General features: G+C 45.8%; 2 protein-coding genes across 4 annotated transcripts; both read left to right on the plus strand.

The window, feature by feature from the left end:
- Positions 1-4,548: 4,548 nt before the first annotated feature.
- On the plus strand, positions 4,549-6,388 carry LOC4342750 (protein SLOW WALKER 1). The gene has a single exon (XM_015789230.3). The coding sequence runs from the start codon at positions 4,592-4,594 to the stop codon at positions 6,191-6,193; it is 1,602 nt and encodes a 533-aa protein (XP_015644716.1). The 5' UTR covers positions 4,549-4,591; the 3' UTR covers positions 6,194-6,388.
- Positions 6,389-9,395: 3,007 nt separating this feature from the next.
- On the plus strand, positions 9,396-14,132 carry LOC4342752 (uncharacterized). 3 transcript variants are annotated; one of them, XR_001547230.3, is made up of 4 exons: positions 9,396-10,842; positions 12,317-12,413; positions 13,607-13,709; positions 13,784-14,132. XR_001547230.3 is itself a non-coding variant. In XM_015789609.3 (3 exons), the coding sequence occupies exons 1-2, from the start codon at positions 9,422-9,424 to the stop codon at positions 12,408-12,410; spliced, it is 1,515 nt and encodes a 504-aa protein (XP_015645095.1). In that variant the 5' UTR covers positions 9,396-9,421; the 3' UTR covers positions 12,411-12,413; positions 13,607-14,132. The 3 variants fall into 3 exon arrangements, 1 of the variants encoding a protein (XP_015645095.1); XR_001547231.3 differs by having other exon boundaries at positions 13,607-13,682; XM_015789609.3 differs by having other exon boundaries at positions 13,607-14,132.
- The last annotated feature ends 801 nt before the right edge of the window (positions 14,133-14,933 follow it).

Here is a 14,933-nt window from a genome sequence, read left to right on the forward strand (position 1 = left end):
TCTCATACTCTGGCCTACTTGAGTGTTTTAACTTACTTTGAGTCCAACCTTCCAACTAACTATATACTCCCTCCGTATTTTAATGTATGACGCCGTTGACTTTTTAAGTAACGTTGGACCATTCGTTTTATTCAATTTTTTTGTGAAAATATGAAAATGTTTATGTCATGCTTAAAGAACATTTGATGATGAATCAAGTCACAATAAAATAAATGATAATTACATAAAATTTTTGAATAAGACGAATGGTCAAACGTTAGATAAAAAGTCAACGGGGTCATACATTAAAATATGGAGGTAGTATTATTTTGAATCTGGGTGCTACCACTTTGTGCATAATTCTTAATGGTACAACTGCGCTTATAGTATTCAAGATCCCAGATATTGTTAGCCTATGACTGTTGACAGACAACCAACAATCTGAAGATCACTACAACCTCGATAGAACGGAATTAATAGTCTAGGATCAGAAATGGGCGCTTGAGGCCAACAAAAATTTCTTTCTAATATCCTCGATTCATCCCTAACGGACGGTTACGGTTCATCTCCTACCTATGGACAACAACTATACTGGAAATAATAATTCGGTGAGGGTGAATTTCCCGGTGATTCTCAGCCCTAACTGCTCAGACCCAATTTGGGTATCACTAACTGATAGAGCAACACTGCTATCTTTCTCTTCTGGAAGTTCCATATGCTTGCCATTTCCATTGGAAACTCCCAATGTGTGTTTTCCTGAATGTGAAGGAGAGTTCACTGTGTGGCCATTGGTACAAATATAATGGATCTTCTCTATCTACGTGCACTAGCATAGACGACCCTAGCTCACATCTATAACGATCTGTTACAAATCACATATCTGTAACGGGTGGCATCTGAACCATTAGGATTAACACTCATCTGTAATGGACAGTTGATGAGGAGTCGTTACAGACATTATCCACCCTATCTGCAATGGCTCAGTTAGGAAGCAGTTATTGATTCATTATCTAAAAAAAAGAAGAAGCTGTTATTGATGAGCCTATCTGTAATGGCTCTAAGCCCGTTACCGATAATTGTCTCTCATATGTAACGGACATAATTTTGAGTGTTGTTAGAGATAACTTATAGGTCTTCTCAACCCCAACTTAAATAAAAATAAATAAAAATCCCAGCCGGCCCTCCACCCCTTTTGGGATTTGTTACGTTCACATATAAATTTGTAAGCACACGGATATCATTGTAACACTTTATTTTAGAGTATTCCAATGGTATTGAAAAAGAGCCAATGCTAAGCCGCCAATGCTAAGCCCTTAATCTCTGAAGGTTGACAACCATTTCAGAGTCTAAGATTTAGCTTGACATCATAAATTGTTTGTGATAATGGTTAGAGTTTTTATCCAATATGTGCACAAAGTCGTTACAGTTTAGGGTTTGGAGTTATGCTAAGTATTAGGCTAGTAGTAGAGTCGGATTCTGACCTATGCTCTCTCTTAAATAGAGAGGCATGCATGTTGTAACCACATGACGATTTAACATATGCAATAGGGGATGGCTGTCGACGGTAGATCAAGGTTTCCACTTAACTATGTTAACAAATATCGTACCTCAGAATTGTCATCAAGTTTGGATCTTTTATGGCATTCTTCCGCGTTTGGTCTCCGATGTAGTTTAAGGTACCGGTTTTTATAACAATAATTGCTAAACTTATATGATTAACAAGAACACATGTTAGAGATTATCTAGTTATATATGATCGAACCATTGTACATGTCCATGTTTATGAAACTATCATTAGAGTTTGCATTAAAAACATTGCCGAATAGACACCAGTAATTGGTTTCTTTACGGTGGTGTATTTCAGATGTTCAATGTCCAGTTGCATGAAACCTATGTGGATAATTATCTTTCAGCATTTTCTACTTGTTTTTTCAGCAGCACTTCACCATTTCAGTGGTTCGCAGGCATCATTCGACATTTTCACATATCTGCCTAAAGTGGAGAGATTGCCTGGTTGAATTGTTAGCTACACAAAAACACAATTGTAGAAATCCTCTCTACCGCCTTGCGAGGGCTAATTTTCCCATGCTTCTCAATCCTAATATCCAATATTTGGTGGCTATATGGCTAGATCTGGGAGCAGCAATGTTGTTATGCAGGTTGGACATTCTGGATCGCTTGCACTATAGATGAGAGTTCACAACAAAAATGTTGCTGAAGACAGAGTAAGCATGATTCCCTGGTTCCATGATGTGCTTTTAAATATTGTGATTTCATTGAATGCAACTTTTGCTATAAAATGTTGTACTATAAAGCCCTGGGATGCTATAACTAGGAAAAAGAAAAGAAACAAACGATACCATGTGCCAGATACAACCTCACACCTGACCACAAGGAAGGGATCCAGCACCAAGCTGACCACTGCTATACGTGACCGCTCGTCGCCAGGAGAGCAAGGGCCACAAAAGCACTACCCATCGCCCACCCCATACAAAACAAGGCTCCCAGTCATCACCATAGCCTAAGAGTGTAGAGAGAGAGGGCGACATAGAAGAAAGATTCGCTCATCCATCGCACATGTCCACCGCCATGTAACTTTGAAGAGTGTTGTCCTAGGCGAACAGATACCCCAAGGAAGGAACTGCAGAGTTGGGCCTCCAAAGATGACACCTCCTGTAAGGCTTTGACACTGAGAGCATTGCCGTCTCCCACCCAAGAGAACTTGGGCAAGGTTTTCATCCAAAGTGCTTTGCTAGGGAGGGAAAGAGACATCTCAACAACACCCCCACGAGGGATTGTGATGCCCAAAACGTCATCGTTGCCAGCTCATAGAAATACGAGCTAGGCTTTCACCTAGAGGCTTCTCCCCCCATCATCATAGCTACCTTGCACCAAGTCGACCACCACCAGCACATAGTCACCACATCAACACCCCTTTATAGGCCCTCAGCAACCTCCTCATGGGCTGCCTCCATATCAGATGCCGCCCCCTCAAGCACACCGCCATCTCCACTATGACTGTCTGAGCCGCCCAATCGCCAACCTCGCCCCCGCCTACCCACTAAGCACACCCTCGCCAGCCTTCCTCGTTCTAGACCGTCGTCCCGTATCGGATCTAGTCGACGGAGACAACAAGTCTAGGTGAGAAGTCACCGCCTCTTCCGACCAATCCTCGCTGGCCTCTCCCACTCAGGCATGCCACCACCATAGTCCATACATCTGACCACCGATGCCACCCAACCACCGATGTCACCACATTTGCTTGTCGAGCTCGCCTCTTTCGATACCTCCACTGCGCACGAATCTAATCAGGGATGTGGGATCTAGGCCGGATCTATCCAGGGAGATGTTGTATCCGGTCGAGGTGGCTCCAGATCTGGCTATCCCTATCACAATCACCATCGTCATCATAGGGGTCGTGGCCTCACGGAGCTCGAGGATGGGGAGGAATGGAAAACGATAGATTAGAGGCCCGCCGTCACCGTCCTTGTAGCTGCACATACGGCTGCTGCCATGCTCTGGCGGTTACGAGGAAGGGGATGGCGGGAGGAGGGCTGGCGGTAGAGTGAGTTTGGTCATTGCCCATGTCGCCCTACATAGTGACATTGGGGTCCAAGTTGTGTTATGTCGGACTGTGGTTTCTTGTTTTTCCTCTGTTTTCAAAGAAAACGATCTTGGGCTCAAACCGTTTGGTTAGGAAGAAGGTATTCTCTATAAATATATTGATGATTCCAACGTTGCAACTATACGTAGCGTGTGTGAGACCAATATGTTATAATTTGAATTTAATGGTGTTTTAACTTATTTATTTATTTTATATGCCAGTTCTCAAAAAGTTTCATTTTTATATCCAGATGTTGCACTTTTTTTCTCATATTCCACAAATGTTTCATGCCCCAAATGGCCAAATTGTTTTTTTCATACGCAAATGATTGCGTATAAGACTATGAAACAGAAAGAAAAATAGACAAGTAGAGAGAAATAGATCTGATTGTTTCTTTTGACTATTCCATTTTAAACTTTTTTTCTCTTTTTCTCCATACTATTTATCTCTACTATTATAAAAATTAAAGATGTTTTTGCCGGTACTTTGATACGTCATCCGTATAGGAGTCGGTTTTAAAAGTTCATTCGCTTTTGAAATACAGAATGAATCTTATAACAAATCTCTTTAAAAAAACTCATAAGCTAATTTAGAGACGATCATACTCTTAATTGCAGCTCATAATTTTCTATAAAAAAAATATATCCAAGCGAATTTAACACAGCAAATTTCACCTTAATTAAATCATATAACAATAATAAGATTAAAATAGCCTTCCCTCATTGCAATTCACGGGTATATTTTCTGGTATCAATATAGAAAAAGAACTTCATCTCCTGCGAGTAGTTTCCAAAAATTTTCAAACTTCTCGGTGGCATACTGTAAGAGGGAGAAACAGGTGCCAAATTGTAAAATTCCCCTGTCCATCCATCGCCATTTCTCCTATAGAACTCGTTCCTCCACTCCACGGCCCATCTGCAACAAAGTCCAAAACCCATAAACCCCCTCTCCCCCACTTCTCCCCCACAAACTAGGGTTTCACTCGCCGCCGCCGCCCCCGCCGCCGCCATGGCCGCCGACACCTCCAAGCCCTTCTTCCCGGCGGCGCCGAACCCCGCCCTCCTCCCCTCCGGCCGCAAGCCCTCCCGCCTCTCCCCGGAGGCCTCCTACTGGCGCTCCTTCCGCGCCTCCGAGCTCACCCCCGCCAACGAGTTCAACGTCACCCACCTCGCCTTCTCCCCCTCGTCGGCCCCCACCCTCGCCGCCTCGTTGTCCACCTCCGTGCTCCTCTTCTCCGGCGACCCGCTCTCCCCGCTCCCCCGCATCCCCGCCTCCCAGGACGTCGCCTTCTCCCCGTCCTTCCGCTCCGACGGCTCCCTCCTCGCCGTCGGCGACAAGAAGGGCGTCGTCCGCGTCTTCCGCGCCGACAAGAAGCAGTCGTCGGGCGCGCTCCGCACGCTCACGGCCCACACCGCCGAGACCCGCGTCGTCCGCTACCCCGTCGCCGGCGGCGACAAGGTCCACCTCTTCACCGCCGGCGACGACGCGCTCCTCGCCTACTGGGACGTGCCATCCGAGACGCCCGTGTTCGCCGCCCCCGCCGCCCACCGCGACTACATCCGCGCCGGCGCCGCGTCCCCCGCCGACCACAACATCTTCGCCACGGGCTCGTACGACCGCATCGTCAAATTGTGGGACGCCCGCATGGGGAAGACGTCGACGCTGTCCTTCTCCCATGGCGAATTGGTGGAGAGCGTGCTGTTCCTGCCGTCCGGCGGGCTGCTGGCGACAGCCGGCGGGAACGTCGTCAGGATTTGGGATGTCATTGGTGGCGGGCGGCTTCTCCACTCGGTGGAGAGCCATGTCAAGACGGTGATGGCCCTCGCGCTCGCCAAGATGACCAACACCGGCGAGACGCGGCTGCTTAGCGCGGGGAGTGATGGTTATGTCAAGAGCTTTGATTATGGCGAGCTTAAGCTCACGCACTCGATGCGATATCCTAAGGAATTGCTTTCCTTGGCGTGCTCGCCGTGTGGGACAGTGCTGGTTGCTGGATCTTCAAAGGGCACAATTTATATGGGTAGGAGGAAAAAGAAGTCGACAGGGGAGGACGAGGAAGAGGGTAAGGGTGTTGGTGGTGAGCTTGATTGGGCACCAACCAAGCCGGAGAAGCGGCGGTTGGCACCGTCCAACTATAGGTACTTCCTCCGTGGACAAAATGCGAAGGCTAAGGAAGGTGACCTTGTGATTGAGAAGCCTAAGAAGGTGAAGGTTGCTGAACACGATAAGTTGCTGAGGAAGTTCAGGCACAAGGATGCTCTAGTTTCAGCGTTAGCTCGAAACAATCCAAGGAGCATAGTGGCGGTGATGGAGGAGCTAGTTTCAAGGAGAAAGCTGGTCAGATGCATCGAGAACTTGGACACGGAAGAACTCGTTCTTCTCCTGCTGTTCCTGCACCGAAATGCAACCTTGCCAAGGTATGCCAGGTTCTTGATGGGGGTGGCAAACAAGGTGCTGGAGATGCGCGCGGATGATATCCGATCAGATGAGAACCTAAGGGGTTGTGTTAGAAATCTTAAGAGGATGGCTGCAGAGGAGATTCAGATACAGCACACATTGCAGGGGATCCAAGGGATGATTTCACCCATGCTTGCACTTGCCAGTAGATGAACAGGTGCTTTTCTTGTATCGGAATTCTTTTTTGGTCTGTTAGTTTACAGTGAGGCATGCCACATACATGATGATGTATGCTAGTTTACAAACTATTATCGCCACTGAAATTTTGGCTGTCATCCAATCGATATACTCTGTTGTGCCGCGAAAAGTTTTGATCAGTTCATTCCAGCTATGGTCATGTTTGCACTATGCAGTTTTGCCTTTTGGGTGTTGCTATGGATTGTTCATTGCGCTTGTTAACTATTTTTCAGCTTACTTCGCATGGTTCAGTTTTTGTTCATTATGTATCATCTTTGCGGTGTAGCAGCAATGCATGTGATGTTTGTGGTTAGTTCTGTTTTGGGTGAATTGGTGGCTTGATTTCACATTGCCAGTAGGATTCTTGTTGTGATGCAGAGTACACTATTTGGTTGTGTATCATGTCCAGAATGTCATATGCAGACTACACTGTTAATGTTATCTTTTATGTTATTGTAAACAAGATCTTTTGTATTATTGTGAAATAGAGTGGCAGTACTGGGGTCACGCATGCTTAATGATGTGCTGGACATGGATGGACAAAGCTAATTTCTTTGGAAATTTTTGGGTGGATATAATGCTTTCTTGTATGCTGACATAAATCCTGATTTCTCATCTTAGGCTTTGAATATCATTTTGCCTAAGCTATTATTACAACATGTTGTGGATGCATAAATCTTTCCATAGCAGAGTGAAATGGCCCTGATGGATGCATCTGGGCAGCAAACAGTGAGCGAGTTCTCTCCAAAATGTAGATATTATTTTGGCCACTAACTGCAACTTAGTCGGTGACGATCTTCATGGATATACGGCTAATGAGATATCACAATGTTGATGATCAAGTGTATAGTGTTCTAACTGAATTTTGTACGAATTAGTTCATTTTCTATATGGAATGGGAGAAAAATATTACCTAAATTCATTCAAACCCTTAAGAGTAGAGAAATCAATTGGCCAACATGCACAAAGTCACTGAATTGGAGTTCCCATGTTTTATTAGTAGTTTGTTTACGATTTGATTTTGTTGTACTTAGGAATAGAGTATTTGATTTTTTTTTTAATAATTGGACGAGATCACTAAGGGCATTTATAGTGAGCACCGCTGGCATTCATCCTCAGCCCTTCAACTCGAATATTCCCAGCCACGTCGGTCTCTCCCGTGCCCAGATGAGGAACGTGGATCCAAAGTTAGTCACGTGTTCCTTGTCAAAATGCGTCAGAGATTTGTTAGCTAGTGCGAGAAAGATAGAACGAGGCGAGGGGGAGGGCCTACCAGGGAGCCAAAACAGTAGCAGCTTTGGTAGGGATGGTAGTAATGCCCACGGGCTCGGGTATCCGCGGATACCCGACCCGATGGGCATGGGCGTGGGCGCGTTATTTTGTCCGTGGGCACGCCTGACCCGACACCAGCTAACTTAGTGGGCACAGCCGGGTTTTACATTTCGCCCGTGGATAATCCATGCCCGACCCGAAAATGTGCCTGTAGTTTAACATCCCTCCTCAGGAGTTAGGCCCAACCATTGGCCCATTATCAGATGGTATATATTTCACAACTTATTAACCCTAACCCTAGTTTCTCAGTTCTCACTCCCTCCCGTGTCTCTCTGTCTCTGTCTAGCGGCGGCATGGCGCACCATGCACAGGAGTCAGGAAGGGGCGGCGCTCAGGAGGGGGCGGCGTTGGGAGGCGGAGGTAGAGGCGACGGTGCTTGGGGGGCGGCACGGCGGCGGCGCTCGGGAGGGGGTGGCACGGCGGCAGCGCACGGGAGGGGTGGCGCGGAGGGGCGGCGCGGCGGCGGACAGATGACGGCGCGACGGCACACGGGAGGGGTGGCACGACGGCGCGGCGGCGCACGGGAGGGAGCAGGCGGCGGCGGCGCACGGGAGGGGCGGCGGCGGCACACGGGAGGGGCGGCGCGGTGACGCAGAGACGACGGCGGTGGCTGTGCACAGATGACGGCAAGCATTTTCTGAAATTGATGTTGTGTATGTGTATCTTAGTATTTGTGTATGTATATTTGTGATTTTGTGTATGTGAATGCCAGATCTGAAATTTTGTGTTGTGTACATGTGGTTTTGCTGTGATTAAATTTGTTTTTAACTTTGTGGTATCCAGTGGGTACCCGTTGGGCATGCCCGTGCCCGTCGGGCATGGGCACGGGCATGGAGTTTTGCCCGATAGAGCTGGCGGGCGTGGGTCGGGCACGGGCATGTGGGTCTCGGGTCGGGCATGGAATCGCTCTGCCCGTGCCCGACCCGACCCACTGCCATCCCTAAGGTTTGGTAGCACCCATTCGCTGCCTTTCGCCAGAGATCAATTCTTGGCGAGTGAAGTCGTCGACGGCGAGTACATGCTCTACCATCTTCGCCGACGACGTCACCTCCTCCTCCGCGACCGCCATGTCGTCCTTCCTTTCGTCTCCGTCTCCGGGCGCGGTGCGGATGGTGACGGCGACCCCAGAGGAGCACGGTCGGAGGAAGTGGGGGAGCCGCGGCGGCCGGAGATGGAGGAGGTGAGGCGCATACCCAGTGGGGTAGCGCGGTGGCCGGCGGCCGGAAGAAGAAAGAGGAGGCGTGGTTGGAGGAGGAAGGGGGAGCGGCAGCCACCAGAGGAGGGGAGAAGGGGGGAAGAGCGGCGGTCGGAGATGGAGGAGAGAATGACTTTCACAAAGAACTGTGAAACTTGTGGTAAGTATTATTTTTTCCGTGTCTTCGTCCTATGTGGTAGTCTCAGCTCCTCAAACTAGTGCGAATGGCCTTAACACACCAAACTGGTAGCCTCAATCGATCACTACGAGGCTTTATTACTTCATTTTTGCAAAATTCCTCCATCACAAGTGGAGCGCGTTAACCGTAGGATTGTTTTCAAGGATTCTTGCATGGGTTGAACACTTGAACTACTTACTAATGATAATGAAAATTCACTAAAATTCTTCCGTTTCAATGGAAACGTAAATTCAGCCATATTAATTTCTCTAATCCCAAATCTTCCAAGGCCTTGCTGAGGCTCCATTAGGACGCAGAAATTTTACAGTATTTTTTTACATGAATCCGCTCAGTTTGTACTACGTATTATTATTCATTCTTCAAATTCCCAATCCAAAATGTTTTAGAAACTCGTATGTTGAAAAACTGGGCCTCGAATGGTAAAAGAGGCCCAGAATTCACCCGCCTCCTTTGACCCTACCAAAATTTACCGTTGACCATGTTACTCTCCAGCCGCCTCCACCTCGCCACGCCCTCCTCGCCGGCAACCTGCCCCTCTCCGCTCCGCCGCCGCCGCCGCCTCGGCCTCCCGGAGCCACGAACGCGTCGCCCTCCGCCACTAGCTTCCAAGAACCCCGCGCCGCCGCAGCCGCAGCCGTTGCCGCTGTCCTGGCTGTCGCCGAGGCGGCAATGGCGGTGGCGGAGCGACTACGGCGACGCCGACGCCGCCGAAGAAGAATCACCGGCGCCGCTCGTCGAGGACGGGGTATCCGGTGGAGGGGAGAAGAAGAGCTTCTGGGCGGCGGTGAGCCTCATCGTCGGAACGGCGGTGGGGCCGGGGATGCTGGGGCTGCCGTCCGCCACCATCCGCTCCGGGCCGGTCCCGTCCACGGCGGCGATCGTGCTCTCGTGGGTCTACGTGGTGTCCTCCATCGTCCTCGTCGCGGAGCTCAGCTTCGCCGCGATGGAGGACGGCGGCGTCGACGAGGTCAGCTTCACGGGACTTGCGTCGAGCACCTTGGGGGCGACGCTCGGGGCGGTCGTGGCCGTCGTCTACGCCGCCCTCAGCTTCTCCCTGCTCGTCGCCTGCGTCGCCGGCATCGGCTCGCTGGTGTCCCAGCTCTTCCCGGCGGTGGATCCGGCCTTGGCCAACGCCATCTTCCCGTGCTTCGCCGGGACGCTCATCGCGTTCTTCCCCTTCAAGGCCGTCGACGGCGCCAACCGCGCGCTCTGCGGCCTGATGCTCGCCTCCATCACCGCGCTTGTTGTCACCGGCGTTTCCGTCGGCCGGAGCAGCATGCTGAGATCGCTCGGCTACGCCTGCTGGCGCCCTGCTACCATCCTGCCTGCAATTCCGGTGACCGTCCTGACGCTTGGGTTCCATGTCATCACGCCGTTCATCTGCAAGATTGTGGGGGATTCAGTGTACGATGCGCGGCGCGCAATACTGATCGGCGGTGCCGTCCCATTGGCCATGGTGTTGTCCTGGAATGCCGTCATTCTCGGGTTGGCAAGTTCCAGTGGCGGTGCGAGATTCGATGATCCAATTAAGCTGCTGCTCTCGGTGAATCCAGCAGCATTGCCTGCCGTTCGAGGCTTTGCGTTTGCCGCATTGGCGACGAGCTTGATAGGATACGCGGTGAGCTTTCCGAAGCAGCTGGCTGATACAGTGGAGTTGATTGGGCAGAGGTTTTCTCCGAAGCGAGGAATTGGGCAGCTCTCTGAATCTAGCGGTGGCCATGGAAGAAATGGGGCTATTCTCACATGGATTGTGCTGATTATTCCTATCGTTATTGCGTCGTTCTTCTCAGCGGCCTTCTCCAAGGCACTGGATTTTGCTGGGGTTTATGCAAACTGCTTCCTTTTTGGGATCCTCCCTCCTGTCATGGCCTGGATTCACCGGTCACAGAAGAGAAAGAGGTAACATCAATTATGCTTTATGCCATGTCTCTTCTAGTAGAAGATAAACTTTTCAGTTTTCAATATGCCTTATAGTATGAAATTCAGAAAACAATTAAAGGAGGAATAGAGAGATGCTCAAACAGTGTGTAATGATCTGTGGAACGATTATATATAAATCGTCCAGGTAGCAGCCTCTCTTTATCTTAGATAATGATTAGCAGAACTGCAACATGGGAACTATGCAGAACTGGTGCATGGTAAATAAACAAAAGTTTATGAAAGAGGTAACTTCATTAGACCATGTCTCTTCTAGAAGATACTTTTTGCAGTTAGTCAATAACTCAATATATCTGATATAAATTTAGATAACCATCAAGGAGGATAGAGAGAGCTCAGATCAAATAATGTATGATGATCAGTAGCATTATTATTTATGAAAATTTGGTATAAATTCTCCTTATCTTGTACAATGTCTAAAAGAACTGGACCGTGTAACTATGTGGAACTGGTGCATGGTAACTACAAAAAGTTCATGATGAACCATAAGAAAAGGTTTGGTGGGAAATTACAAAAATAGTCAGAAAGGCAACAATTATGAATCGGAAGCAAATAAGGAGGATATAGAAATGCTCAAATAATGTGTAATGATTCTTAGAATGACTATACAAAATCTTTGATAATGTCTAGCAAAACTGCAGCATGGTGCATGGTAACTAAGAAAACTTATGACAAAATACAAGACTGAAATTTCATATTGTACTGGGTCAAGTAGGAAATTAAAAAAGAGGTTGTAAAAGTAACAATTAGGGATTGAAAGCAAGATTGACATGTACTGAATACGAAAACCATTGGAAGGCACTAAATCATGCATTTTATTCAAGGATCAGAGCTTTTGGGCCTGTCCACAACCTCCAGCTCAAAATATCATTCTTAACATCACTATTGATGTACTTTCTTTGTGAATCATGTGTCTCATTCTTTTCACATCTGTAACAAACCATTATTACTACTCAAGTTAGCCTCAAGATAGGACATTTCACCTCCTTTTGTCAATACAATCACATGGTTTTCGAGACATTAGTTGTACCTTTTTTCTAGATTTAAACCTGTCACTCTTCAAGAACTATGATAGTCACTGGTGTGAATTAGTAACAACCAAGCCAGCTTTATAATTCTAAAATTAAGTAGCTATCCATCCCTTTCATTCTCTTGGCAAACCAGAGATATCTTTGACTTTGTTTCACATCTTATCTTATGTGTGTGTGAGTAACATGATGCAATATATGTGACATAGGATCATTGGTTCCAGATGCAAGACATGTTTTTTTAAAATGATTAAATGATGTTATGTTTTGTAATATAAAATATTATAAAACTACAGTAACACAAAAAAAACTTGAGTTTCTAAACTGTTGGTGTTCTATGATTTAGTGTTCGACATATTATCATTTTAGTGTGTAATGACCAGTTTTGTGTATGTTTCTTCATACAGATCGTCTGGTTCATGTGAAGATATTTTGCCTGGTGGGAATGTTGCTTTGTTGATACTTTTCAGTATTGCTGTGGTCCTAGCATTCTGGCACTAGATGGTACGCCGTACGCACATCAGTGATGTACTTTGTTTCTTCGTATCAAACATTTCATGAGACAATCACAAATGTTAAGCCTGATAGAACTTTCAGATTTGCTGTCATGCTTTTAATCTCCCCAATTTTATGATCTTACACATCCTTGTCAGTTGCTTAGTTTCTCATCATTTACCAATGAAGCTTTTCTTTAATAATTTGTCTGGCGCTTGTATGGTATCTCAATACTAAATGGCACAAGCTTTGAAATAGTATTGCTGGTAGTGGAGTAGTCAGTGGCTCAGTGCATGCAATTCACACCCTTCCGATCTTTTTCCCAAATATTTTTTTTTCTTTTCTCTTTTGGAGAGGACATTGATGCAATCCATTTGTAGTGAAACTAGTTGTTACATGCTACTGATGTTACACTGCAGAACCAACCAAAATTATGAAGAGCCTTTTAACATTAGAAAACCCTCACTTATAATTTTTTTTAATCAAACACCTCACCTATAATTTACAAAAAAATATTTTTGTAAGTACCTACAAATTACTTTGCATGATCGAGATCTTTGATATAAACAAAATAAATTATTGAACTGCAAGGAGTTTATATAGACCTTAACATCCCGGTCAGTTCAATGCTACTAATAGGTTTCCTGCATTTCTATATTAAGGCAGCTGAGCACCTGGATATTGGATAGGTAGATAACATGACACTGTATTTGATTTCAAGGCTGGTGTTAGTTTGATTTTTTGTAGGTCTCGTGGAGTTAAACCAACCATTGTATTGCTCAATAATGCATTTTCACGAAACCCATTCTCTGTTCCAGAATGGAGTCCACCTTTTACATATGGCGGAATGTCTTTTTGTGTGTACGGAGGGTCATATATGTTGATTGATGGTTCAGGCAATACTACCAAAGAATAATCAATTGTGTGAACCGGTATGCTAGTTTGTGACGAATAATCTTACATTTAATCAAAACAAAAGTTGGCCAGGTCATTCTCGCTAGTAACTTATCCACCTTAGGCTCCTGCAGAATCAGTAACAAATCGTCAAATCCTAGAATAACATTTGAATTAATGGTGCTGCTGTGGTCAAGCTTAGGTCCATTGTTCCACTGTCGTCTTCACTAAGCATGAATTACATGTGTAGTCCTTTGATGTGATTGCATACTAATCCAAAATCTCATGTCCTCTTCCATATGCCTCAGACATCTGGAAGACAAAGGTGGCTACATATCTCAGGGCCCAACCCTTCTGGAAGACAAGATACCATGTACTACGTTGGTAAGAAAAATGTGCCAGATCTGAGAGGTGTGGGGCTCTCTCTCCATCTTTGTCTCCAAATCAGATCACCTTTTGCTTTTGACACTGGGTTATTCTTTCAGTGCCTATACCAAGAAAATCTGAAGATTCTGCGTTGTTTACATGTAAAACGTTCTGAACTTGAGAAAAGTGAAAAGCAGTATCTAGTGTGAAATTTTGGGTGCTGATTCTTTCAAGATGAAAGGAGCCTTAGATAGTGGAGGCATCTGGAAGCTGCAGCTTCCATATCTGGTAACTTGATGCTGCCTGCTTGCCTAAGTTGCTGTGTTAATCCTAGTATTATGTCTGTTAAAAATATGTGTTGGGCGACGCTACTCTCTTTTCTGATTTACATGTGGACCAACCATGTGGTAATTGGAGTCGATCAGCATCTGAAACTTGTTTAGAGTAATAAGTTAATTATGCTTTTTACTGTGTTCTCTACTGGTATACGAAAGTTTGACGGTTCATTCAACCTAACAAGAAGGAATTTTCGGTTTTCAATTAGGGAAGATGTAAGTGTAAATTCCACATCTAGTCGTGTATGGTCTGCGCCTATGCTCACTAAATCCAAAAGGTCCATTTGCCTTTTTTTTTTGGATTCATGTACTCAAGTGTCTAGAATCCCACGAGGGTAAAAGCCTTTCTTCCCATGTTTTTACATTGGACAAAAAGGTTTTTCAGACTTTTAGGTGTAAAAAAGTTGAAGAATCTGCAGTAGTATAAGAGATTTTTATGCGCTGATTTTTATTAAAAGTATAAGGAATCCGAATATATATTGAGGAGGCATATGTAAGATGCAGCTTGGCGTACATGCCGTGCTGTCAACGGTGAAGACATATAGTGGTGGGTGTGTTTTTTCTTCTCTTTCGCAACTCGCTCCCTTTTTCACGCGCACGTTTACCGAACTACTAAAAGATATGCCTTTTTTTAAGATAAATAAAAATAATAAATATAGAAAAGTTGTTTTAAAAAAGTTTATTAACCTATTTTTAGAGTTTTTTTATAATACTTTATTAATCGTGCACTAATCCATCGTTTCGATTCTCATGCTGAAAGGGAAGTTTCCCCACCCTCACCTTATAACACAGCGAAGTTGGCATGCTCGTTGAAAAACAATATGTTAATTTGAAGCTATTCCTCCCTCTACCTATGTTTGCAAAGGTAGCTTTTAAATTTGGTACAGCTTTTTTCAAGCTAATTTTGGATTTTAACTCTTTTTAATAATAATTT

The sequence above is a fragment of the Oryza sativa genome, chromosome 7 (assembly GCF_034140825.1).
Source record: "Oryza sativa Japonica Group chromosome 7, ASM3414082v1".
Classification (NCBI taxonomy): Eukaryota; Viridiplantae; Streptophyta; class Magnoliopsida; order Poales; family Poaceae; genus Oryza; species Oryza sativa.